Source organism: Pteropus alecto, unplaced genomic scaffold (genome assembly GCF_000325575.1).
Source record: "Pteropus alecto unplaced genomic scaffold, ASM32557v1 scaffold161, whole genome shotgun sequence".
NCBI lineage: Eukaryota > Metazoa > Chordata > Mammalia > Chiroptera > Pteropodidae > Pteropus > Pteropus alecto.
The window spans coordinates 3,023,031-3,050,760 of NW_006432943.1; the positions used below are offsets into that span (position 1 = coordinate 3,023,031).

General features: G+C 34.7%; 2 protein-coding genes and 1 pseudogene across 5 annotated transcripts in view; 1 reads left to right on the forward strand and 2 right to left on the reverse strand.

Moving 5' to 3' along the window:
* Nucleotides 1–3,049: 3,049 nt before the first annotated feature.
* Nucleotides 3,050–3,168, reverse strand: LOC112476414 (annotated as a pseudogene).
* A 5,617-nt stretch (nt 3,169–8,785) lies between these two features.
* Nucleotides 8,786–24,978, forward strand: ABRAXAS1 (abraxas 1, BRCA1 A complex subunit). Of its 3 annotated transcripts, XM_006907585.3 has the most exons (10): nt 8,786–8,906; nt 10,113–10,116; nt 10,755–10,845; nt 13,501–13,537; nt 16,241–16,307; nt 18,074–18,267; nt 19,023–19,142; nt 19,311–19,395; nt 21,509–21,623; nt 22,000–24,978. In XM_006907585.3, the coding sequence occupies exons 1-10, from the start codon at nt 8,824–8,826 to the stop codon at nt 22,428–22,430; spliced, it is 1,227 nt and encodes a 408-aa protein (XP_006907647.1). In that variant the 5' UTR covers nt 8,786–8,823; the 3' UTR covers nt 22,431–24,978. The 3 variants fall into 3 exon arrangements, with proteins under 3 accessions (XP_006907647.1, XP_024899573.1, XP_024899574.1); XM_025043805.1 differs by lacking the exons at nt 8,786–8,906; nt 10,113–10,116 and adding an exon at nt 8,997–9,282; XM_025043806.1 differs by lacking the exons at nt 8,786–8,906; nt 10,113–10,116; nt 13,501–13,537 and having other exon boundaries at nt 10,754–10,845.
* The window catches only part of MRPS18C (mitochondrial ribosomal protein S18C), a 4,818-nt gene continuing 1,912 nt past the window's right edge, over nt 24,825–27,730 (reverse strand). Inside the window, exons 3-6 of one of the 2 annotated variants that reach the window (XM_006907584.3) lie at nt 26,677–26,760; nt 25,592–25,649; nt 25,022–25,081; nt 24,825–24,940 (exon numbers count right to left, since the gene is read on the reverse strand). In XM_006907584.3, coding sequence (XP_006907646.1) covers nt 24,864–24,940; nt 25,022–25,081; nt 25,592–25,649; nt 26,677–26,760 — 279 coding nt within the window. In that variant the 3' untranslated portion in view covers nt 24,825–24,863. Of the gene's footprint in view, nt 24,941–25,021; nt 25,082–25,591; nt 25,650–26,676; nt 26,761–27,730 lie in introns of those variants that run through there. The other variant, XM_015586099.2, reaches the window with a different exon arrangement.

A 27,730-nucleotide genomic window follows, 5' to 3' on the forward strand; every position in this document is an offset into this window, starting at 1 on the left:
GATGGATCTGAGCTAAAACTCCATTGTTCACCATAAACTCCTATTCTTATAGGTAGATCAGAGTGATATTTTGAAGTTAGTGTCAATTCAGGAACAGTGTCCAGTATTCCCTGAAAAGTCTGATTATTTTCCTTCAATGTACAGTCACTCTGGTAAATGTCCGTAGGTCCCTCTGAGGAAGACTGGGAGACAGACTAACAGTGTAGAATTTTGGTAGTCCTCGAGGGGACTGAGTCTCCCCTTCTTGCACGTGGTTCTGGGTCTATAAACTGGCTCAAGTTTGGAAATTAATTGAGAGACCATGAATATCTAGAGTTCAGTTAGGAGCAACTAGCCAACCTCATTATATTCCTTAGTTCGACTAAAATGTTCTAAAATAGCAAATACACGGTCACCCGGAAACTTGCCTTCTGTTGATACTAATCAGGAGTAGCCAATAGCCATATTTTGTGTATCTCTTACCATACGTTGACATGGACTCCCAGTGCCCTCTTTACCACTGAAAATAGAGGCATTAGTGCGTTTAACTCTAATCAGATGAGAACACCATCCTAGAAAACTCGTCCTTAAGATTTTGTTTCTCTATAACCACTTCTGCTACCACAAACTCTGTCAGGGTTAAGCCAGAGAAGCAGAATGGGGGGGAAATATATATTAAGAGATTTATTCATTTATGTGATTGTGGGCACTTGCTAGGCACACCTGAAAGCCACAGGACAGCCTATCAGGAAGGGCATGCCAAAACTCTCAGGCACAAAAAGCTGCAGTCCACAAGTGGAGTTTCTTCTTCAGAAAAGTCTCAGCTCTGCTTTTAAGGCTTTTGGACTGATTGACTCAGACCCACTCAGATTATCTAGGATAATCTGTCTTACTTAAAGTCAGCTGACTATGGACTTTAATCATATCGAAAAAATAACTTTACAGCAACACCTAGATTATTGTTTGAGTAACTGAAAACTATAGCCTGGCCAGGGGCACACATCAGAAAGACCATCAAGTTTATTTTAAAGACCAAATGCAGCTCTAAATTGTATATTAGGACAAGTGGTCATGAGTGGAAACTGGGATCTTAAATATTATTTAGGGGCATAACTTCCCTTCACTAAAGCAGAATAAAAATTAGTAGATTAGTAATTAAAGATAACAGTCAAATTTATCCCAGGATTAGTCTTGGAGTCTTTCATTCTGCAAGTTCATAATTTAAAAAATTTTTTGAAACATAAGAGTTGCCTTTAATTAATGGATTGCTGTCACCACCTTGTAAGAAATAGTACTAAAGTTCATTTCATTTTGAGCAGAGAGCAAGTAGCTGACAACAACAATTAAAAAGAAAACAACCTGCTGACTAATTAGTTGCTTCAATGTACTCTGGCCTCTGTTAAAAATAAAACCTCTTCAACTACCATGATGACTGTTATAACATAGTCCCATTACTCTTCATTTGTCTCCTCCAGGTATCTCCTCCCTGGAGTCCTCAGGACTCCAGATAAACACTCACCTTCATCAAACCAGGGTTTAGTTAGCAAAGTTTGAAATAGGTAATGGTGTCAAGCACTTTCCAACATGATGTCTAGGCTTCCGTTATTTCTACTATTCTTTTTGTTTTTTTAACAATTTTTTTTGTTTGTTTTACTTACATTTAAATCCATCAGGTATCGTTCTCAGTAGAAGAAGACTAACAACATTTTGGGCAGGACCTCAACAAAATTAAAAAAAAAAAAAAACTAATAACCCAACTTCGGCTATGAGTAAACAGTCAGGTAAAGGCAATCTTCTCCCCAATGCTTCTCAAAATGAAGTCCCTGGAACTACAGGGGACAGAGACATATTTGGGGGGGGGTGGTCTATAAGTCCTCTGTGAGTAAGTAGTGGCTATCCACTATTTAAATTCAATATTTATTAAGTTAGAATATCCCAGGAAGATGGTGATATGGCTCTGAATCTGATGAGCTTAAAGCTAGAGGAAATGTTCTTTGAAACCAGGAAATTCCCAGCCTGAGTCAGTCACCAGAGACTGTACAAAACAGATGGCTCACCTACACATGTGTATTGAATAAATTAAGGAAAGTATCAGCCTGCTTACTGTTCATCGAACTATCAATCTCTTAGATTTTCCCATTGACCTGTCTTTACAAAAGTATGTCTGGGGAGCATTTTCTCTGTGACCCCTTCCTGGAAAATACTGTAACCCAGCGTCCCTCACACACTCAAAGCCAAATTCATGTAAGTGACTCCACAACAGAGATTCTGCAAGATTGCCTAGCTAGGAATGAGCTACCCTAATGAGGCAGATTCTTCCTGCAAAATTCCTTTGGGGTTAGAGAGTGTGAGATAGAATATCAAAAATAGGGAACCACAATTTCCTTAATATAATCATCTCCATTTGAAATAGCTAAAATGGCCGAATCACCTAACTATGTCCAGCAGTCGATAATTAAAAGCAAAAATGTATTCATTCCACAGTTATTTACTGAATGTCAATTTTGATCTAGGCTCTATTCTAGGGATTGAAAATAAAGAGCCTCATATGAAGCTCACATTCTGGAAAAAATGGTTAATATTGATTTTTTTTTAATTCTATAGGAATAAAAATAACTTTCTACAATGGAAATGGATTCAAAGAGAAACAGACATGCTAATAGCTGGGATATAGATCTGTAGAAAAGAGAGAAGACATGAAAGAGATTACTATGGACCAATGTGATTTCACTGTCCAAACACAGAAGGTAACTAAATATTTAGATTTTATTACTTTTTAATCTTGAATTCCAGCATTATTTTCACTAGAGTAAGATCAAATAAATGTACATTAATTATATTTGTATACTACTTCAATTTTCTTTCCCACTTTTTTATTTAATTTATCATTATTCCATGTTAATCATAATGTTGTAATGCAGACAATAGCTGCCTGGATAGTTCGACACCCTCCAGTCTGCAATAATTTTCTTTTTTATTAACACCTAACACTTGTTTTCATTTATAACTCTTGAGTCTTTTTATTTATTTATTTATTTATTTATTTATTTATTTATTTTAATTTTTTTAATGCCTACAGCATCTGGTATTGCAAGGTGGTCTCTCATCCAAGTACTAACCAGGCCCGACCCTGCTTAACTTTCGAGATCAGATGAGATTGGGTATGTTCAGGGTGGCATGGCTGTAGAACTCTTGAGTCTTTAGGCAGCTACTCTCTCTCTCTCTTTTAGCCTACTTTGTGCCATGCTGGTGTCACCTGTCTTCCTTCAGCATAACCCATGATTACACACATTGAACTAAAGTCAGACAGCTAAGGAACAACTTGCCCATCACAATACATTGGTAGTGATTCTTTCTTGTTTTTTAATGGAAGTGTTTATAGCTATAAATTTCTCCCTTAGCACCACTTTCAATGTGTCCCATAAGTTTTATGTTGTGTTTTCATTTTTATTCATCTCTAAGTATTTTCTAATTTATTTTGTGATTTCTTCTTTGATCCCTATGTTGTTTAATTTCCACCATTTTGTTAATTTTTCCAGCTTTCCTTCTGTTATTGATTGCTAATTCCACCCTATTGTGGTTGGAAAAGATACTTGGTATGATATCTATCTTTTAAAATTATTGAGACTTAATTGTGGCCTAACATATGGTCTATCCTAGAAAATGTCCCATGTGAACTTGGGAAGAACATGTATGCTATTGTTATTGGGTAAAGGTTTCTATATGTTTGTTAGATCTAATTGGTTTATCGCATTAAGTCCTCTGTTTTGTTACTTATATGCTGTCTGGTTATTCCATCCATTGTTATGAGTGGGGTATTGAAGTCTCCAACTACTATTGTAGAACTGTCTATTTCTCCCTTCAATTCTGTCAGTGTTTGTTTCATATAGCTTAATGGTCTGTCATTAAGTATATAAATGTTTATAATTGCTATATCTTCTTGTTGTGTTGAACTTTTTATTAATATATAAGGTCCTTCTTTGTCTCTTGTAAACTTTTTTTTTATTTAAAGTCTATATTGGCTGATATTTGTACGGCCACTCCTGCTTTCTTCCTGTTACCATTTGCATGAAGTATCTTTTCCTATCCTGGCTCCTGTAAGCTGCGTGTAAGCTGCTCCAGGAACACATGCACATTTGGCTGCACTGAGCTGGAAACAGCCCTGGGTAGCTCTCACTGTGCTAAGAGCTGAAATTGACTGAAATTAACTCCAGATAGATAGTGTCGGACTGAATTTAATTGTAGGGCACCCCAGCTAGTATAGGAGAATTGCTTGATATGTGGAAAACCCACACATCTGGTGACAGAAGTATTGTGTAGTAATAATATGAGGGCAAGGAAGAAAAGCACAAGAGAAGTGTGTTTTGTCTATTCATAAGTGTTATGAGCTGAATTGTATCCCCCCAAATTCATATATTGAATTCCTAAAATCCAGTACCTCAGAATGTGACTGTATTTGGAAAGAGGTAATTGAAGTTAAATGAGGTCTTAAGGATAGATGCTAATCCAATATGACTGGTATCCTTCTAAGAAGAGAAAATTAGAACATAGATACACATGCAGAGGAAGGACCATATAAAGACAGAAGGAGAAGAGAGCCATCTATAAACCAAGAAGACAGGCTTCAGAAAAAAACAATTTTGCTGACACCTTGATCTTGGACTTCTAGCCTCCAGAACTATGAGAAATAAATTTTTATTGTTTAAGCCACCCAATCTACGGTATTTTGTTATGGCAGCCCTAGCAAATTAATACAGCTGAAAGGCATATTCCCACAAGAGTATGCATTAGAGATTAGGAAATGTATTTGAGATCCAAAATGTTCCGTTCCATTATGTTCTAAGGCTGACTTTTATTGGTGTCTCTACTTATATCTCCTGGTGTCATGTCAAGAAGGGGTACGTCTGGTAATGTTCCTTTTAGGAATGTATCCTGTACCTGTTTGACATATACTGTGAAAATGATATTTCAAAAATACTTGACAATACTAGAATGTACCAAGAAGGAATCTGTCATAGTAGGTATCAAGCCATACTTCATGAGTCTTCCTATAAAAATTTCAAATGATGGGAGTTTATGGGGACTTTGAGGTAGAGACTGTATTATCATCATGCTAGAACTTTAGGTGAAAGGAAAGTATGCTTTTTAGAAAATTTAGACTTTTTTGATCTTATAACAGATAATCTCATTTTATATTCTGATAATTTGGTGAATGATATAATGACATTTCTGATTCATAAAATTATCTTACATAGTTCCTTGAGTAAATCATCTGTAAAATGAGGTGTTTTTTTAAATAGAGTATATCAAAGGAATTCCCCAGATTGGAAAAATAAAATCCATAGGTATTTCTTTTTTTATTTTAGGCAAGGCAACCCTTGGTTGACCTCAAAGATTGCAAGAACCCCGTCAGCTTATAATCCTTTATTTTTTATTTTTTTATGCCTACAGCACTTGGTCTTCCTAAGTGGTCTTCCATCCAAGTACTAACCAGGCCCGACCTGCTTAGCTTCTGAGATCAGATGGGATCAGGCTTGTTCAGGGTAGACAAATCCATAGTTTTTTAAAAATAAAATTTAGAGTATGACAAAGAAAAGTTTCAGTCTGACCAGAAATCTTACAAATTATTATTCAAACATATTCAAAGCTTTGCAATTTGGGTAACTGAAGGAAATCTATTTGTAAATTTTTAAAACAGTTCTTCAAGTGGAGATTTCAGAGTTGCTCTATTTATCAAGTTTTTCTGAGTTATCGTATGCTAATTATAGACAAGGCAAAGTAAAAAGAAGTAAAATTCTTTTCACCAATAGTTCAGTATTGTTTGAACCAATTTTCCCTGTTATTGTGGGTTATTCCTTGCAGCATTCAGTTGTCTTGTTTCTTTCATTTCCTTCATCTACAACAGTTCCTCAGTCTGTTTCATAACATTGACATTTATGATGAGTACAGGTCAGTTATTTTATAAATTGTTCTTCAATTTGAGTTTGTCTGATGTTTCTTCATGAGAAAATTCAGCTAATGCACTTTAGCAAGAATATCGCAGCCTTCTCAGAGCACCTTATCAGGAGGCATCTGATGTCCATTTGTCTCTTTACTAGTGATGTTAACCTTCATTATTTAGTTAAGGTGGTGTTTTTAAAGTTATTTTTCCTCCTGTCATTTATAAATACCTTTTGGGGAGATATTTGGAGACTCCTTAAATAACTTGTCCTCTATCCTCTAGTTTGAGTATCCGTTGCCTCTGTTGAATATGATGATGATGATAGTTGCCAAAAGGGATTTTCTAACTTCATGATTTCTTCTACATTTATTAGTTGATATCCTACTGTAAGGAAGAATTTCTCTTACCCCATTCATTCATTCATTCATTCATCCATTCATTTATATCAATGTGGACTAAAAGATTCCTACTTTATCGAATGAGACATAATCCATTACTACCGTTATTTATTTTGATACTTAGGTTACCTCAGATTTGGTCAGTATCAGCCCCTTCCACCTAACTCCTATGTCAGGTTGACATGTTTACATCATTCTTTGAACCCATCTTTACTTTCCAGCACCAAAAATATTGTTTCAGGCTTATCTTGTATTTTCTCTGCCCCAGCTCTTGAAATCAGCCTTTTCTCCAAGGAGCACTAGTTCCTTTTAGTGAAGAAAGGAACAAATAATTATGTTTTAAAAGTCTTCTTAAAACAATTCTATTGTTTGTATGGGTCCAGTGTTCAGGCTTTTGGTAATCGATCTCTGTTATGGTTCCATTCAGCCAGTGACATTAGTCCATTCATCTTAATTAGTAATTGCCTCTTATTCAAGAATAATGACTATTAGTCATGACAAGGAAGTATTCCTAAACATGATATCTTAGAAAGAAATATTAAGGACATAAAAAAAGTTTTAAATACAAAGTTTTAAAGCTTCTGTATTAAAAAGAATGATCTTAAATACAATTAAAAGAACCATCTAGGAAAAAAACCACTTTCAATATATGACAGACAACTGGTTACTTTTAATATATAGACACTCTTAAGTCAATAAGATATAAAGAGCAATAGAAAAGGGGTACATATATATACACATATAGAGAGAGAGCGAGAAAGAGAAAGAGAGGGAGGGAGAGAGGGGGAGTAATTCACAAGAGAACAAATAAATGACCTAAAAACATGTCTCAGCTTCATGAGGAAGCAAAGTAGTACTAACTACATCAAATGAAATTAAAAGAAAATTTGTGACCTATAACATTGGCAAAGATTCCATTTAATGACATTTCATTTCTTCGAGGCACTCATTTCTTATAGAATTGTAAGTTAGAACAGCTTTATTATAGGACAATTAGATGATATCAATTAAAAGCCTTAGCAGGTTTTGGTTTTATGGTACTAGGTAAGAGGAGTATTCTCAGATGTAATATCTATTCCTATAAAGCATTCAGATAAAGGAGACATGACTTCTTCATATAAAGCCTGTTTAAACATTATAATTTTCATTCAAACTTTTACCTTAATCCTATTATCAACTCTTACACATTTCTATATTCACTCAAATTGTAGCCTATGTTAGGGCTTCACCAACAGGTGTTGGTATACAATACATGAGGCTCCTGTGTCAAGGAAACTCAGAAACTTTTCTTCTTCACCTCCTGACCATTTTATCCACTCCTGTGCATAAGGTTTGGGTCCTCAGCCCCACAACCCCGGCCTTTTCGCCTGTCTTTATCTTGATTAACTTCACTATTGCCCAAGCCAATTCCAGATCAGATTTCTCATTGTATTCTTTACCTTTCAGTTTTTAGAACTTCTCCAAACTGGGGTAAACAGAGAAGAACTTGTTTGGGGCATTTTAATGTTAGGAGACCAGCAGGGGTCTTTTGAGCCCACCCAAGCTTTGATAATGCTGTATTAAGACCTTTTTCAACCCCACCAATATTCATTTTATTCCTCACATAAGCTAGGCTAAGCTATGATGTTTCAAAAAGTTAGGTGTATTAAATAAATTTTCACCTTAAGATATTTTCAATTTATAGTGGTTTTATCTGGGTGTAACCCCATCGTTAAGTAGAGGGGCATCTGTAGTCTGACATTTTGCTTTCTTTCAATCATTTAAAAACCATAGCTTTGAACATCATGTGTGGATAATTGTCATGTCCTGGACTTCCCACTCCCCATATCATTTATATCAAACGATTCAACACAGTATGATTTTACCTGCTTTTAAGCCGTCAGAACAACGTTAAAAATCTGGGTATTCTTTAACCTGAGTCCTTAATTTTCTAAAAGCAAACACTCCAAGAAACCCAATTCGTCTCCCGTTCCCACCATCCTCCTCTTCCCCGATTGAACGTCGCTGGAGAGTTCTAGAAGACACAATCTTGAAACTCTGTTAGTATTTTAGCAATTTCGACAATGGGTAAAGGGCAGCATCATGCAGTTTGAAACCATAAACGCGGCATATCCATTGTAGCATTACAATGTCACTAAGCCATGCTTCTTTTCTGTCAGCAGTGTTCATTTTTAATAGTTTTGTACTTATACCACGGATCCCTCAGCAGCAGCTGGCCACCAAAACGCGCTCCATGCCCTCCCAAGTCGTCAGGGAAGCCAGGGAGGAAACCCCTGGCGCCGCGCGGGGAGGAACACAGGACCCGCCCTGCCCCGCACAGCCGTTCCGCCTCGTCCACCCCAACAGAGGGCGCTCTCGCCTCCAGGCCGGGGCCTCCGCGGAGCGCGCCGCGGCCAGAGCGCAGGCGCAGGCCCCGCCTCCTCGCTCGGCCCCGCCTCGCCCGCCTAAGGCTCCGGATCCGCCGCGTCCGGCTCCGCCCCTCCTGCTGGCTGCGGCGCCAGGAGCATGGAGGGCGAGAGTACGTCGGCGGTGCTCTCGGGCTTTGTGCTCGGCGCGCTGTCTTTCCAGCACCTCAATACGGACAGTCGGTGCCCTCCCCGCCGCCGCTGCCCGGGTCCCGGCCCGCGAGCTCCCCGACGCCGTCGCAGCGCCGGCCTCAGCCTCCGGGCTCTGGCTTCTCCCGCTCCCGGGTGGCTCGAGGTGTCCTTCCCGCCCGCTAAGTCTTTTCCAGGATTAGCCTTTCTCTTGTAGTCCATGTTTATTTCTCTGTCCCAACCCTAGTGTCTCACACACTCCCATTTCTTTCTTTCAACAGTTCCCCTTTTTTTCTGATTCAACTTGGTTGTGAAAGGCTAGAAAGTTTACGTAGCGTTTTCTTGCTACCGCTAAGAAGGTTGCCGGTTAACTCCGTTTCACGTACCTACCTACAGACGTTTTCAGACAACCAAATTTTTTTCATGCAGAGTACGTGCTGCTCTTGTCGAAATGGTAGGGTGGGAAAGGAATAAGAGATGTTACATCCAGTGGCTATTTTTTGGGAAACCTTAATAAATGAAAAAGCTTACTTTGGTATCGGATGTCTGACTTCAGTTTGCATTGGTATTAAATTGTAAGGCCTCACCTCGTTCCTTTCCTGATGCTTTCAGTTATAATTTAAATATTTGTTTTCAAATATTAGATATTTAAATGTTTATTTCATACTAGTTGCCTTGGTTCAAAACCTCTGGATGAAGTAGTGAATAAATACAGTGCCAACTTTTAAAAATTTATTGTTATGAAATTTAAAAAACTGGAAAACTGAGTTCGAATAGTGTCTTAGAGTGTTTAGTAACTTGCTAATACAATTTAAGAGAATACCATACTGAACAAAGTCTAGTAATTTCTTAAATAACCTTGTAGATTAATACCTAGCAAAGAGCGAATATATGACAATTTAAAATGTATGTAGCTGTGAAAATTATTTCAGAATGTCATAGCAATATAAACAATGGGTCTTTAAGTCCTTTGCAGCTTAAAAGATTAGCCCTTGGAAAGTAATCTAGTGTTAGGCCCTTGTTTCTTAGATCTTTTTCCTAAAAGTCTTTAAAGGGTGATTTTCTGGATAGTTTTATTTGCATTGTCCCTGCTTCCTTTCTCCAGATTTGTCTAGAACACTACAGTGTAGAGTTCTGGATTGTTCCCCCTTGATTCCAGTAAAGACTCACATTGTGGAAACATTCCTTTTGTGCGCTTTAATGAAATGGGGGGAAGAAGCATTCTTAATTATAAAGACAAGATCTTCATTGTCTATTAAGCACAGTAGGTCTTTAAATGTGCCAAGCGAAATAACTGAATTCTCCAAAATTCAAAGAAGTCACTATTGTGGCAAAATGCACGTAATTTTTAAAAAATCGGGGCTCACAGCTCCCCTTTTAAGAAGCAGACTCTGATACCGAATTCCAAATCTTTAATATTTTTCACAATTTTTAATCTAAAAACATTGATCATTGTGTCATTTCATAGCTCAGAAGCTTCCACTGGCTCCCAGAAGTACATGCCATTAATTCAGAGTCCTTGGCTAGTCATTCAGGATGCTCCATTATTGGGCTTATTCCTGTCTATGACTTCCTGACAAATGGGAGCTTTCAGTTCCAAGGCAAATGACTCTGTTCCTTGTTCCTTAAGCACTGGGTGCTCATTTCTGGCTTTAAGCCTTTTATGCTTCCAAGTGTGCTAAAATACAGTGGTATTTACAATCTCTTCATCTCATTTTTATTTCATTGTTTGTGTTTCCCAGCTGAACTGGAAGTGCATCTGGTCTTTCTTTTCTGTGCCCGGAGCTGGTAGTACATATTGTATACATTGTAAAATAACTTGAGAAATATTGGTTAGTTAAGTGACTGAATGATAGTTCTTTCAGTGTATTCCATATACTTACTGCTTATTTTTATACATAGGAAGGTTTTCTCCTTGGGGAAGTGAAAGGTGAAGCCAAGAATAGCATTACTGATTCACAAATGGATGATGTTGAAGTTATTTATACAATTGGTGAGTCACTTATTTCTGTGTCTCCTATTTTTCATAGTTTATGCTGAAAGGGATCAGAGCAGGAATTGCTTTTAAATTCTTAACAACAGATACAGATTTTTAAAAGCAAATTTTAAAAGAATATTTTGCACTCATTTCTCAGTTAAAATTATGGCCATCATCTAGTCTTAAGCAGGAAACAGTATGGGACATAAGCAGATAAGATTACTGTGGGGAAACAAGGATGAAATAGCTCCTGCATATATTTAAGTGGCAAGAAGATGGCGCAGCAAAAGAAGGAACCAAAACTAAGAAAAAAGGTAAAAGTTTGGACAAAAACATTAAATGTTGCAGAAAAGTCGGAAGATGAGAACTGAAGCAGCTCAGTGATTATATAGTTGAAACTCTTGTAATTTCTGGAGTGTAATAGGGAGAAGACCAGACTACGAGGGTTTGAGGAGTGAGTGGTGAAGCAGCTGTTCTTTCAGGTGGGGAAAAAAGGGAAAAGGGAGCTTTAAAATATATAGGGAGTTTTCTGATTATATATGGTTTTTTCTAAGCATATTTTTTAAAACAAAATTGGTGGTGTACTTTATAAAAACTTTGGCCTCATGACTTCTTGTGTCATGACCATTTTCCTATGTCAAATAATTCTCTAAATATCATTTTTTATAACTGCATTGTATTCTCTGTGGCCTTACTCTTATGGCTTTATTTAATTTCAGTCCTTTAAATAAGTAAATTATAATCAGAGTTATTTCCAATTTTTCATTATAAGTTTACTACAGTGAACATCCTTGTACATACTTTTCTATATCTATTTTAGATATATTCATATTATAACATCTTTCCAGAAAGATTATATCAGTTTATACTCAGTATGCATGTCATTTTTTTGCCACTTTAAAAGGTTGAAAATATAAGTACATATATGTAAATTTATATAGATATGTATACAAATGTATGTATGTATAAAATAAATATATAAATAAATTTAAACTCACTCATTAGTCTCCTCTATGGTAACCACTATTGGTTTCATAAAGTATTATTTCTTAATAGATACATTTATAAGATTACTCTAGGGAAACAAGGATGAAATAGCCCCTGCATATATTTAAGTGGCAGAAAGATGGCCCAGCAAATGGGATCATACTATACATGGATATTTAGAAGATATCATTGGTGCAGAACAGTGTCAATGTATAATTTGTCATTCTTTCTGATGGCTTCATATTCCTATTGTAAGGATGTACCATACTTATTTAAATAACTATGAATGACTTTCTATTTTTTGTTAATACAAAATAATAAAATAGTGAACATTTTATTGTGATATATCTTTGTGCCTTTGAGTATATCCACAAGTCACATTCTTAGAGGCAGACCATTGCTTTTTGGAAAGTCATGCCATCTTAGATTCCTCCACAATATGTGAAAGTGCTTGGGTCCTGATAGTCTTGCATCACTAGATATTATCAAGTCTTTTAATCTTTGCTAATTTGATAAGTGAAAAAAAATCTTTTTAATTTGCATTTGTTAATTACAACTGAGGTTAAGTGTTTATGTATTTGACCTTTTGGGGAATACATTTTTCTTTGAAAAAGAAAGGCCTGTTCCATGCTTTGACTATATTTCTCCTGGGCTATTTTGCTTTTTCTTATTGATTTATAATATCATATTATAACATAAGAGAATTGGTGTTTGTCATGTATTACACATTCATTCAGTTTGTAATTTTACTTTGTGTTTTAATTCTGCTCAGACAGGAGCCTTAAAAGCAAGCCCTTAGGGCATTTTTCCCCCTAATTCAAATTAGTATGCTGCCCAAAGTATGAACATATTTTGAGCAGTTTAATTAAGCACCTATTTATTGAGCAACTCCAGTGTGCCAGGGACAATGCTAATGTTTAAGGTATTAGGCAAGTGCTGTAGAAACACCCAAGTATTTGCTCAAATTATTTTAAAATACTGGATTACTTTAAGACACACAATAACAGGTAAAATCCAAGATCTAGAAATTACTATATTGCTTTGGTTAATGAGATTTTCATCATTTTTAAACTTTCTTATCTATACCAGAGAATGTTTGGCTGTTACCAGTTACAAAGACTGGTTCTGTCCACAGTGTTTTTTCAGACAGAGGGATTTATCTGAGGGTACCATATATTTGCTAGAAGAAACATGTCTAAAGAGGATGATCATGTTTCCTATTTAGATGTATTTCTAGTGACAAGAGAATAAAACTCACCTCTTAAAAGATGTTGAGAGTTTTTTTCTTGATAGTCCGTAGTTAACATCGACAAATCTTTTGTGAAACTAAAGATATAACAGTTCTTTTTATCAACTAAGTAAAATTAGAGCATAACCTTTTTAGAACTCAACAAAAATGTACCAATTTCAAATTTATCTATTGTGTTATCATTATTAAACATTTAGAAGGAATGTAACATTCTAGTTACGAGTGAGGCTCTGGGTTTGAATACTGGCCCTACCACTGGCTTAGGAGAGCCACTTAATCTCTCTGTACCTCTTTAAAATGGAAGGAATGATAACATTTGTCTCGTAGGTTTGTTAGGATTAAATGAGATAATGGTAAAGTACTTCCTGGCATGAAGTGTTCAATATGTTATTCAGACGACAATGTAATCATAACTAAAAATTATTTTTTTCCAGACATTCAGAAATATATTCCATGCTATCAGCTTTTTAGGTGAGTAGTAAGAGCAAGTAAATGATCCACTGTGAAAATTTTTCTCTGCAAGTGAAGTAATTTTTAAAACTAACAAGGTATCTTAGTTACCAGTTATACATGGTGGTACTGATTAAAATGAAAGATTTTTTAAAATTACATGAAAATTCACTTGTCAATTTTACCCTAATAGTTCTTTCTCTGTATTTATGTGCTTGCTTTAGCTGGTCTCCACGGCCTCTCCCAGGTGCCAGTTTACCGTGAGGGTTGCTTTGCCTTCTCATGCCCACTCATCTCATTGCATATTTTAAACTCAGTGACACATTCTTATACATCAACAGGAGCCTTTTTTCTACCCTTTTATTCTAGTTTATCTTCTGTTTCCTCACTTGTCATATTTTTAAAGTTATCTTTTGTCTATTAACTGGTTAAATTCTTTAACTTACTTCCTATTGCTTTTCTAGGGTGAAAATTTGTGTTCTTAGTCCTACAGATAGCAGTAATATTGTTAGCCCTAATATAGGCTGTGATGTTTTTTAAAACTTTATTGAAGTATTTGAAAATTTTTTATTGTTATGTACATACAGAAAAGTACACAAAAAATGAATTTTAATAAAGCAAACACTGGCACCCTTACAACATGGTGTAGTTTTATTGAAATAGCTTTATGAAAAATCATCTTTATTTTCTTATAGTCACACTTATGTACACATCACTAAGGTTGTGTAAGTTGCAGTGGAGCATATGGTTAAGGTGAGAAAGATCTATGGTAGGGGATGATAGAAATAAAGGCATAGTGTAGTCTTATACTGCTGTACCTAAAAGAGGTATAACTCCTATAGTGCCTAAATATAATGGATCTACAAAAATATTGGTTGATGACTAAGGGATTCTTGGTGGAGACCCAGAAAAAGCACTTCCTTAAAGGACTATAGACCAGCAAAGGATTAAGAAGGGAGAGTCCAAAAAAAAGTGATTCAATATCTTCTGGTAACCATCTTAAATAATTAGACCGAGATGTGGTTTCATAGTGTAGCGGTTAGCACGTCTGCTTTACATGCAGAAGGTCCTGGGTTCACACCAGGATTTCTTGAGTTCCAAGCCAATAGCATACCACATTGTTTCTTCCTCGTTTTAAATAATATAGGTGAACATGTTAAAAACAGTCTTCTAATACCATATTTCTTGGAGTCCAAATTGGATAAGCTTTAATATCCAGTTTTATGTTCTGATACAGAGGGTGACAAAGTATGGTCCCATGCCCGTTTTTATATGGCACTCTATCTCTTAATAGTTAATATCTTTTTTAAGGGTTGTAAAAAACAACAACAAAAAACAGAGGAATATGCAACAAAGACTATGTGTCCAGCAAAACCTAAAATATTTACTACCTGGCCCTCTACACAAAAAGTTTGCCAAACCTACTCTAATACATTTCTCAGAGTTTTCCACAGGAATACACTGATTCGCTTACCTCAGGAATCTGGGGGAAAGTTCCTGGAAAACAGGCCATTAGAGCCTAAAACTTAATATCACCTTTTAAAAAATTATGTAATGTAACATGAATTCTACTGCACAATATATCTATTTCAATATTAAAATGCCCTCCTTAACAGAAACATCACATAAAATCAGTGCTTGCACAGAAGATGTACACCATTATCCTGTTCTGGTACGTTGCCTTATACTCCAGTTTGAGAAGCTCAGAAGTGGACTTTCCTAGAGAAATACAAGAATAAACTCTTGTATTTAGAGTTTTCATGTTAGAATAATAAATAGTAAAATGGATCTATTTTATCAGCCGAATATCCCCCTTTGGTAGATGGAATACTTTATTTTGTATCTCCCATTAAAATTTGAATGGAAAAAATTTTAATACGTCTTTGTTAGTTAAAAAGAAAATACATTGCCTATTAGGATGTATCTTTTCAGTTTTATGTAACTTAATTTTTTTCAGTGTACAGATTAGAATTATCAGTAAAAGCCCATTACAGTGACTATTATTTGTAAAGGATTTTGCATAACATATTTCACCATCATAGAAAAGAATATTATTTATCTCAATGAATGTTAAAAAGAGGAAAATATTACTTGTAATCCCTGTTATTGGAGGGGAAAGAAGGCTGGAAGTAAACACGCTTTATAATTTTTTAAAATTGTCTTTTAAGTCTCCCTACATCTTTGGCATTCCAACTACAGGACAAAGACCACTAAACTAAACCAATACCTATTCTTTGCCCGCCTCTCCCATCCCCCAAAAAAAACAACCCAACAAACTCCTATAACATTTCTTAATTTGATACAAGTATGGCTTTTGAATAAATTCTCCTTTTGTTATTATGCTTCATTATTTTACATACTCTTGTATATATCAATGTCTTTTTTTTTTTAAGTTTCATTAAGTAAATCGTGAATGAATTGTGAACTGGCTATGTACCTGTATTTAATAAATCGTTTTGTTTTAGGTTTTAAAAAAATGTAATGCCTAAACTTATCTCCTGAAGTTTCTTCACTCCTATTCCTTTTTCTTTGCTTATGGACATCATATTTCTACCACTTTAGGTCTGTTAATTTGAGAACTTTCTCTGTTATTTATTTTAGAACTTCATCTGACAGGCAAGTAGGTATTGGTTGGAAGTTAGGTTAGGAGTAACTAGAAGTAAAGGTGCTAATAAAATCATATTTTTAGCTTATTTGAAATGCCTTTAATTTTGGCTTTTACAGCTTTTACAATTCTTCTGGGGAATTAAATGAGCAAGCACTGAGGAAAATACTATCAAGTGTTAAAAAGGTATTCTTGATTTACCTTGTCTTCTTTTGGTATTATAAGTATTACTTTGAGTTCATAAAAATATGTACTACTTTGACAAAACTTTTAAGCAGCATTTGTGTTCATAATGTTCTATAAGGCAGGTGAGGAAAGGCTTGTTCTTTCCAGAAATTCAAAGGAGTTACTTAAAAGTAAAACTAGTCATTAAAAGTATTAACCTTAAAAAAAAGTATTAACCTTGTTCTCATCCTTGGAGTTATTTCTAAACAGAACCTGTCTCTAATCCTGATGTAACAGAAACATATACATAAATTGGATTCATCAAATGAATCTTCGGCTAACAACTGTTCGAGAACAGTGTTAACATCACATGTAGGAATGCAACGTTTTCTAGAATTTGACATTTTCAGCAATCGAAAATTACTATACTTTGTAAATGGAAATACCACTACTAAAAACAGAATGCTATAAGTAGAATGATGTCATTTGTTTCCAAAGACTATGGATATACTAGAGCAATGTGAAAATAATAACAAAAGCAAGATATTTTGAGGCTAATTTTGGGGGTAAAGTTAGGACCATAATCGGCAAGTTATCAGGGTAAACACTGCACCTGCAAGTGCCGCCAGCGAGTTTGCTTGGGGCAAACGGGAAATGAGTTAATCAATTACTGTTTTATATAGCTGCAGTTACTAATTTTTATAGTGCAGGGATGATTTCCTACATAGCACCTTAATTTGAATCCTCCGCAGCATACCTGGTGTTCAGTTAAAACTTACTGAATAACTGAAATAGATTTTTTTCCTAAATACAGAATTTTTTTCTGGGTACTTTTTTCTTAAAATTTTAAATCTGACTTGACAATAAAAGTAAATTCAGTAAAAGAAATTTCTTTCAAAAAAAATCCTTTGTTGAAAATGCTTAGTCTTTCCCCTACGATTATATTTGGGTATTTAAAAATGTACCTATAAAAGTTTGTTTTAAAACATAATTTTAATTTCCTCAATTTAAATGAACAGATATGAAAGTTGCTGAAACTGTCACAGATGTATCTCTAAGCAAAGTGGTTGTTTTTCTCTTTTTTATGCTTATTAAGTTTTCAGCAAATGAGGCTTATTTTTCCAGTTTAAAAAGATAAAGTTTTAGTAATACAACATGTTTAGCATGATACAGCTTATAAAAGCCTTTTACATGGTCTTATTCAGTCTTGAAACCAACTCTGTGGGGTAGGTGATATTCTCATATAAATTTCAGTTTTGAAAACTATTAGGTTAAGCTTATTTATTTCAGTTATTTGGCAAACCAAGTATCCATACAGGAAATTGTTGTTTTCATTGACATTTTCTTCATTTAAATTTTGACCAAAGATTAAGATTTTGCCACCCTGAATATGCCCAATCTCATCTGATTTCAGAAGCTAAGCAGGGTCTGGCCTGGTTAGTACTTGGATAGGAGACCACCTAGGAATACCAGGTGTTGTAGGCATTAAAAAAAAAAAGATTAAGACTTTAAGATAGCAAATGTCATAAAGAAACTAAGGGAAGTTAAGAATCTACATTAAGTAAAACTAGCCCTATAACTGAATGGAAAGTAATTTAACTCCAAGTCAGTTTGCATACTTTATAAAAGTGTAAAGTGTATATTTAAGTGTATGCTTGTTTAAATATGCCCCAAACCTTGCTGAATATTAAAGGCATTTTTAAAGCTGTCAATTTTTTTGTTAACAAGACACATTATAATTGTAACCATGAAGGTATACACCTGATATTTCCTGTATTTTCTTTCAGGATGTGGTTGGTTGGTACAAATTCCGACGTCATTCAGACCAGATTATGACATTTCGAGAGAGACTGCTTCACAAAAACTTACAGCAGCATCTTTCAAGCCAGGAGCTTGTTTTTCTGCTGTTAACACCAAGTGTAGTAACAGAAAGCTACTCTACCCATCGGCTGGAGCATGCCTTATATAAACCTCAGAAAGGGTAAATGTTGGCCAGTCACTAGCTATCTTCAGCTAATAGAAAAATATACCCAATATTTTTATAGTACTTTTTGCAGCTTACCAAGTATTTTCATATGTTGTTGCATTAGATTGTCATAATAATACTCTGAAGTCTGTCTTCCCATCTGATTTTTATAGATGGGAAAACAAAGGTCAGATAAGGAAATTAGAAGCCCAGTGTGGAATGTTGACTTGTGTTTCTGATACCGAGGATTTGCTTTTATTTACCATAAGATGGAAAAAACTATGTGCTTTAAATACTAGTTGGTAAAGGATATAATGTAGAATGTAAGCCTCGGCACTTGAGCAGCTCTACTGTAACCTCTGTGGGGAAGCACGGTAGTTCTTGATGGCCCACCAGAATGAGTCAACAGGGACTCCCCACAGGCTGTGTACACAACATTTTCATGGACTATGAGAATTAAGTTGAGAGTACCAACTAATGTTAATATTATTTATGGAGGACAGGATCTCAACAATACTGCCTTTTATATGTGCTTATCAGTTAAAATAGCCCTTAAAGTATTTTTTTTCACATAATTATTTTACACTGTATATACTTTGCAACTTTTAAAACCATTTTCCTCAAGTCAGTAAATTCTGTCTTCAATAAGTAGTAAGGAATGGCAATTTGTTTGTTTTTTAATCTTGTAGGAAAAGGTAGTCTATACTAATAAGTAGATGCCAATCTTTCACTTTATTCTAAGTTTATGTTTAAAAATTTTATTTCTTCAGACTTTTTCATAGGATACCTTTAGTGGTGGCCAATCTGGGCATGTCTGAGCAACTGGGTTATAAAACTGTATCAGGTTCCCGTATGTCCGCTGGTTTTAGCCGAGCAGTCAAAACACACAGGTGAGATTCCTCAGTTGCTTCCTCACTAAACTTATTCCTATTCAATTTTTGATAACTTAAAATCAGCAGCATATCATTTATGATTCTTCCATTGCTCAACTACAAAGAAGTTTTTCATCATATAATTAAATGAATTCTGTACACTGAGGAAATGGTAATTTTTTACAGCCCTGAATTTTTTAAAGAAGATGGATCTTTAAAGGAGGTACACAAGATAAATGAAATGTATGCTTCTTTACAAGAAGAATTAAAGGTAAATTAACTTATCTAACACTTAAAGACCACTTCTAGTGTTCATATCAAATTGATCACTGAAATTTTTTAGGGATAACCTGACATTTGATTAGATTTATATTTTAGTTTAGTTTAGTTTAGTTTTGGTAACAAAGACCTCAATCTATGGCCTTTAAATACAGTAGCCACTCATACTATATTTTCCTGTTATCTTCATTCTAGGATCCACATTATAGAAGCAGCCCTTATGTGGCACAAGAAAGCTAGTGGTTACTCACAACATCTCTTAAAACTGCTCAGGCCTGTCACTTCCACTCATATTTCATTGGCTGGAGGATATCACATGACAACAGGCAGGGATATATAATCCTTTTACAGGATAAAAAGGGAAGCAAATATTTGGGAACAAAACAATCTACCACAGTACTCAGTTCTAGCTAACTGTGGCAGTTCAGGTCCTTTGAGTAGACATCAAGATGGGTTTAGACAAGCAAGAGATATATTGGGCCTGAGGATAGAGAGGAGGGAGTACCTGAGAAAGGAAACAGGGAAGGGAGGATGATTGGGTAGGACAGGAAGCTTTAGACTGCAGAGCTAAAAAAGTTTCAGCCAGGCTGATGTGAAGTCTGAGCAAAGCTGTCCTGTAGGAACAGACTTGTAATAATACTCTCAATGTACTCAGTTACTAAGCCTAGGGGAAGTCTGGCCCAAGCACAGAAACAGTAGTGGACCCAAAAGGTTGGCAGCTGAGGCTGTCAGTCAACTATGCTTCCTCTAGATGGAGATCTAGGTAGTATATTTCCATGGCCAGCCACTACACTTATCAATATAACACTCTAAGAGAGATGGGTTTAATACATTTTACACACTCCTACTATGGATAATATAGGAATTTTAGAAAATAGAGAAACACCCAGAATTCCACCATTGCAACATAACTACTTTTACTTCGCCATACTCTCCAATTCTTCCCTAATGTATACATGCTTTTACATACTTGACAGTGAAGAGGGCATATAAATGTTTCATGATTTTTATTTACTTGATATATCATTAAACATTTTTCATGTTGCTACATATTCTTTTCTTTTTAATAGCAGTGTATTTCATCGAGCAGTATATTAGAACTCTTAGGTTAAAAGTACTAACTTGGGCTAAAATAGGGAAAGTAGAGGTATGTTACAGGAACTGTATGCAGAAAGCAGCTGAGCTTCAGGAAGGAACTGGAATGAGGAGCTGGAGTGCTATCAGAACGTTTTCTCCCTTTGTGTCTGCACATTGGTTTCTTCACAGTAACTACAGATCTTTCTGTTTACTCACCCACTGGAAATGAGAGAATGGCCATCCCACAGCTCCTGCATTAAAATCTCTTCTATTCAAGAGATTAGGGTTTGTTAATATGCTATGTCATATCTCTGCTTGGGTCAGCTAGGGTGAAGTTGGTGAAGGGGTTACTGGCAAATCCTTAACAACAGGGCGAACAAGTTCGTGAGAAGTAGGCAGAGCAGACATCCTAAAAAGTATCCACTAAAACTGGCTATAACAACCTAATACCCTATTAATTGGAAAGCAGTTACTTTTGATTTGATATTATTCTAAGAAACATCATCTTATATAAATTTTGTTAAGCTACACCCCCAAATGAAATCACTGAGTCAGAGGATGTTAAACTTCAAAGTGATGACACAGGCCAGTCTAGTTTACAAAAGTTTCTTTTATAGGAATTATAAAATTCCTATATGAAAATTATTTCATAACACTAAAATACAGTCGCTTTTCTTTAATGTTAAATGTTGGTGGTAACTATGCACCTTTCAAATTAGCACAGTATTTTTTGTTTCAAAGTGAGTTAAATATATATTTTTTTAATTCTGTGTATTATTAAGGAAATAACTGGTACGATAAAGCTACATATAAATGGGAAGTTAATACACCTGTAAAGCTTTTTATAACATATAAAGTATCATACAAATGCTTGTTGTGGAGTTCCTCCAGAAAACAGCAAAATTAAAATTTTTTTAAAGGCAAATAACATTTGATATTATGTACCATGAAGGATTTTATATTATTTTTGAACCTAGACTGTAGTATACAACTTGGAATTTTATCTGTGCCCTTAAATTATTTTATAGAGTATATGCAAAAAAGTAGAACACAGTGAGCAAGCAGTAGAGAAACTACTAAAGGATGTAAACAGATTAAAACAAGAAATTAAAAAAAGAAAACAAGCTCAGATTGAAGCAACACGTAAGTAAAAAATTCACACATTACTACTATGCTTTCAAAAAATTCTGATTTGAATTGTGAATGAGCCAACTGCACTAATGAATTTGTCCACTTTAACATTAAAAGCAATCGTTATTAATACTTTTAAATCCCACTGAACAAAGAACAGGGTACTATTGTAGCTACACTATTATTATTGATATTAAAGAATATAACTGATTTTCTTAGAATATTGTGGCATGAGTTACAATTTGGGATTATGCATGTCATTTTTCTCACTTTAGATAATTTGATAAAACTGTTAAAGAGTTCTTGACTTAACCATACTAACAAGTAGGTAATTATAAATGCTTTGCAGAAGAAATATATGTTTAACTGTTATCTTATTTTTGTTTAGGAGAGAAGAATATCCAAAAAGAACCTCAGGAGAACACTTTTCTTTGTCAAGCTTTACGGACCTTTTTTCCAGATTGTGAATTTCTTCATTCATGTGTTATGTCCTTGAAAAACAGGCATATTTCTAAAAGTAGCTGTAATACCAACCACCACCTCAATGTGGTAGACAACCTGACCTTAATGGTAGAGTACACTGACCTTCCTGAAGCTAGTCCAGCTAGTAGTACTCTCCAGCTGAAGCGTAAAGCTTTAGATACAGATGACAGATGGCAATTCAAGAAGTCACGGCTGTTAGAGATACAAAACAAACTATCTAAAACAGATACTGATAGTAGTAACCAAGAAAAAGCATCCACAAGCAGCCCTGAAACAGATGAAGACTTTGAGAAAATGAAAGGTTCTGGTGATTATCCACAGTCTCCTACATTTTGATTCTTTTAGGCTGAAAGATTTTTGATTGGCTAAAGGGTCAAACATTTCTATTGTTTTTGCTATATTCAGCTATTTGCAGTAACACATGAATAAGTCCCTAGTGCATTTATTTTATAAAGTACTTTAAATATCAGATACTTTTAAAACCAAAATCGTTTGCCCCTTTTATTAAACTGTCGAGAGAAGTTTAAATATATTTTAAACTTGTACAGCATTCTTTAGAATTGGGAGACTAGCCTTATTTTCACAATAGAAATAAGTCTAAATATGAAAATGTATTTAATTGTTTCTAAGTCATTACAATTCCTACTCCTTAAATTATGATAAGTACATTATGGCTAGGGTTGCTAGATAAATGCTGAACACCATACAATATTAGGTACATAGTTATATTTAAAACTTATTGTTTATCTTATTGGAATTCAGATTTAATTGTATGTACTGTATTCCAAAAACTTATTGGAATTCAGATTTAATTGTATGTACTGTATTTCTATCTGCTAAATCTGGCAGTTCTAATTATGGCACAACTTAATGCAGCACGGCGTAGTGTGGTTTCTTTAAAGTGAAGAATTTAAAGAAACTTGCAAAATAACCTAAGTACAAAATGCTAGTAGGTGTTTTTCATTTTAAAGCAACCTCCATTTCCAGTCTTACTCAGTTGTCCTAACTGCACCTAATTTGACAACTTTTTTTAAAGCTATTTTTATTGTCATTCCAAAGCATTTAGTTTTTATTGCAACAGTAACTTTCTTTTTAATGCTCATTTTTCATCAATACAATAAATACAACTAACAGGTCTGGGTACAAAATAACTGATTCTAGGCAATGCAGAACTCAACAGGTAGGAGAGTCTTGGGCTTCAGTAATTTTTAGGAAGGATGTAAAGCCCCATTTTAATCCAGTGAGTTGGTTAAGTGGAGGTTGGCTTAGAGCTTTTACTGTTTTTTGTATTTGTCTTTTCCATAATTGTGAGACTTTTCCATGAAGCATACACATCACATGAAGCCTTCGTGTTTCGCTCACTAGATGAAATGCTAACACACTTTGACTATTGCTCTTCCATCTGTTACTTCCTAAGTGATAGAGCAAATTCATAGGTTAGATAGTATCAAAAACTATCATCTTCTACGTATGTGTTAACATGCATTAGTTACCGTCGGGTGCTTATGAAGCCCACATAATACCAGGGATGATTTGTACAAATAATGAATTTCTTACTGGGATTGTTTTACTGGTTATATAAGCAGCACTGTGGTGTTACGAAGGGCAAGAGGGGAAACAGTTCGTCAGTCTGAACCCTAATTTAAAAATAACCACAAGTATCACCATGGCATATAGAACTTACCATATAGAACATAATGACTAAATGCAATCAACAAATGAACAAAACTGGGTACACAGGCTAGACTAGGTACAGCAGAAGCAACAAGCAGCCAACATGTGCAAATGTCTTCTCTAGACAATAGCTTGAGATTTTTCAAAGACATATTTACTCAAACTGAAGTCTAAACGTGCCTTCATACTGTTCAATTTACTAAAATGCTATAGAGGTACAAAACTATTTAGCTCATACTTTTGCACAGAAATCCATCTCTTTGGAAGAAAGCAATACTAAACTTTAAATCATAGAGAAGCTTGCTCAGGTCATTAGTACACAGCTGAACTTCCACAATTGAGTTTGATGGCCCAACTTTCAGGGTATTCAATGAAAAGGAGGAACACTGTCCTTATAGGACATTTACTTCCAGTTTCTCTTCATCTTTTGACAATTAGTTTTTATCACTGGAGTAAGATAAGATGACATAATACATTGCTTATGGATTGGTTTATTTAAAGGCCACTACCAGTTTCAGGATATATTACTCCAGCAATGTTAGGTCCCGTGACAGCACCACCATCCACCCAAAGTAACATCTCTAAAAGGGAAGATCTATTGTCTTAGCCAGGCATACCTGTAATTGCTAATTAGAAAATCTCCTTGAGCAATTTCAAGTCTACATTGTGTCACAGGGATTTTTACATTATACAAGCATTCCACTTTCTTGCATGCATATACCTAAAATTCTATTTACAAGACAGAATCTGGACCTAAAGTAAAATTCCAATACAAGTCATCTCTTCCGTATTTAATATCCAATTATCAGTGTTCTATTATTGTATTAGCTATCCTACAGTACCAGTTTTTTAATTCATGTATGTAAAATGTAATGAGTAGTGTTTCAAATAATCAGGTTTTATTGAACATTCACTGGTATGGACAAGAAACTCCCCTTTTTTACTCAAACTTTTTCTTCATACGATTTCATATTTAAAGCTAAAAACTTTATAGTTTGTGAGGATTTAGCCTATTTTCTAAAGTTTATTAAATCTTATGGTTTGAGTCAACAACCATTTATTGTAAAAATAACTTTATTGATAACATTAGATAATTTAATCCCGATATTTGATATTACAAACTTTAGGGTCTTTGAGATACACAGGATCCTTGTATGTAACTGGCATAAAACCTGTAAAGAGATAAATAAAGTTCTTCACAAAAAATGAGCAAAATTTTGATTAGCCCAACTCATTTTTTCAGATGTTCTTACCCATTATTTGAGCTCTCTTAATAGCTTTTGTGATTTCTTTTTGCTTCTTCCCACAAAGACCTATAGAAAAGGATTTCTTATTCATAAAAACATACCAATATTCAAAATACATATAACAATTGTCTATGTCAAGGAAGGATTGGAAAACCTGTAAATAGCCAGACAAAGTATCTTAAGCTTTGCGGGTCATACAGTCTGTTAGAACTTCTCAACTCTACTTTTTTAGCTCACAAAGCAGCCAGCCATAGACACTATGTAAACTAAGCTATCTGGTTTGGCCTATGGGAAATATGCCCACTTAAATAATAGTCTCGGAATGACTATAGAATACTCCAAAATATCAACACAATTTTTTAAACACAAGTATTCTACATGTTGTCAGTTTATAGTTACCTCTAAACATGAGACATACAAAATAACACCCCTTTTGGCCTAAGAAGATGCTTTCTTAATACTAAGCTTTCTAATAGTGATTTATAGCACTATATGGAAATTTGCCAGTTTTCTTAACAGAAGCAGATTTATGTAATTCTGATCTACACTTAAGTTGCTATTAAGGGAAAACAATACCTGTTATGTGCCTTCCATAAATGCAGCCAGTAAATGGAGAAATAAACTGGGACAAAAGCTGTTTGAGTTTTATTTGGAAAGGAAAAAAAATTTACATTAATACATTTGTTAACCTTGATTGTGTAAATTTTTTAAAAAGCACCTTATATCACACCTTCAAGTTATATGGTTAATAAATTTCAGACAAACTTCATAAAATATGAAAATACTGAACTATGCTCATCTTATTAATGGATCATCTTTTCAAATAACTAAATTATTAAACATCTCTTATACATTGTGTCCAAAAAAGTATATACAGCAGATTAATGAATATATTCTTTCAGTTTTAAAGTTGTTTTCTTGACTTTTTCAAGAGATACTTTTCTAAAATACTGCTGTTCACAACAAGGTACTAAAACATTTCATCTACCATGGTAGGCTATCACAATATCAGATGACAGTGAGGTCTTCAAGAGGTACAGATAAAAAAATATCAAGCCACTTGCTGTAATTTATGTTTTGTCAATTTAAATTCTTTAATGCCTTCCATGTGCCAGGCAGTATTCTTGGTACTATGCATAAACCTCCTAATATGTTGCATTGTAAGATTTCTTGGCTTTTCTCCCTCTAAGGCAACAACTATCATTTTATACTACTGTCAGTGTACTTAACTCTAGCATCATTCTCTACCCCAGATTTGCCACTTCATTTGCTGAGTTGCTGGATAACAGATAAAATTATGTTTGAAGCAGTGATATTGGTGATGAGGTACAGAGATCAACTTCACCAGAGGAGCTTTTTCCAACTCAATTCCAACTGAGAATTACCACTATAGTGAGCTTTTGTTAAGACACTGGGACAGAGAAAGAAAATAGGAAGAAATACTGAGCTGAAATAATAGTAAATGAGGGAGAGCCAAGGAGTTATTAGAATACAACAGAAATGCCTTATACACAGAAATATAACCAGATTTGAAATTACAAAGTTGCTAAAACAGCTACCCCTATAAAAGCCTGTTATAAAAGAGACTTGATTCTCTTTAGTTAGGACTAATATAAAGCACCTAAAATCAAGTATCACAGTAAAGTAAAACCAGATCTTACCTGCACATTCTTATAATCTACACGTTTTCCACACAAGACACATTTTTTAAGAGGCTCCTTATAAGGATTTTCCATTGGAACAGGCTAGAATAAAGGGGGAGAAATCTGGTAATACAGTTTAATGTGTTAATTTTGAATTAAAAAAAAAAATTTAAATCTTAAGGTTACCACATTTAAATCTATCAAAAGAATCAGTTGTACCTTACTGTGAAAAGGAATCAACAGCAGCTTAGCTTATAAAGGAAAAATACTTCTGAAAAAAATTCACTGTTGTAAAAATTTCAGTGTGCTTGTCCATATTTTGTAAAAGTTCTTTGTCTTACTTTGGCTAAGGAGGAATAGTCATGAGGATTTGGGGATAAAATGTAATCTTTGGAGACAAAAAGGTTTATGGGAGAAAAAACTTCAAGTCTATAAGTGATTCCTCAAATGTTTTTGTCCAGATTTTAGGTGACTAAAAATTCTTAGCTATAAATTAAGAAAACTTACAGCACAATGGCTATCATATGCAATGCTTAAATTAGAATCTCTAAATCCATTCCCATATTTGTTTTATCACTATTTTTCTGTTATAAAACAATGTCCCCATGGTTCACTGTAAATGTAAGGTCCTTTGATTACAATTTTGTGGCTCCCAGACTGCTTAAAAAGTTTGTGGCAGTCTTTTCGTCTTTTCTTTCTTCACTACTGCCTTTAATGTTTCTGTCACAAGCCTCCCTCCTACAATCAGTATAAGCATCTCTAGTTTAGATTCTTAATTTAGAAATGGCTTTGAAGTCCTTGAACCTCTGTAGTTGTATGTAAAATTAGAAATGAGTGGGACAGTGTGCCTTTTTCCAAAAGAGTCCATAGCTTTCATTAGAGTCTCTGTGCGGTTTATGACCTAAAAAGGAGCTCTAGTAATTTTCTTTACTCTCTTGAACTATGGTGTAAATTAGACCAACACAGATGCTCAAAGGAACTAGAGGAGTTCTTTTGTTTTTTTCCAAACCCCCAAATTTTCTTAATCCAATTTATTTTCAGCTCACATGTATTAACTGACTATATTCCTTCC

What these genes read in the sequence shown, in the direction of transcription:
- ABRAXAS1 (XM_006907585.3), top strand. Translation starts at nt 8,824, where the DNA reads ATGGAGGGCGAGAGTACGTCGGCGGTGCTCTCGGGCTTTGTGCTCGGC. An exon ending in TTATATAAACCTCAGAAAGG is followed by an intron (nt 18,268 to 19,022) that starts GTAAATGTTGGC and finishes TTATTTCTTCAG; the next exon opens with ACTTTTTCATAGGATACCTT. An exon ending in AGCTCAGATTGAAGCAACAC is followed by an intron (nt 21,624 to 21,999) that starts GTAAGTAAAAAA and finishes ATTTTTGTTTAG; the next exon opens with GAGAGAAGAATATCCAAAAA.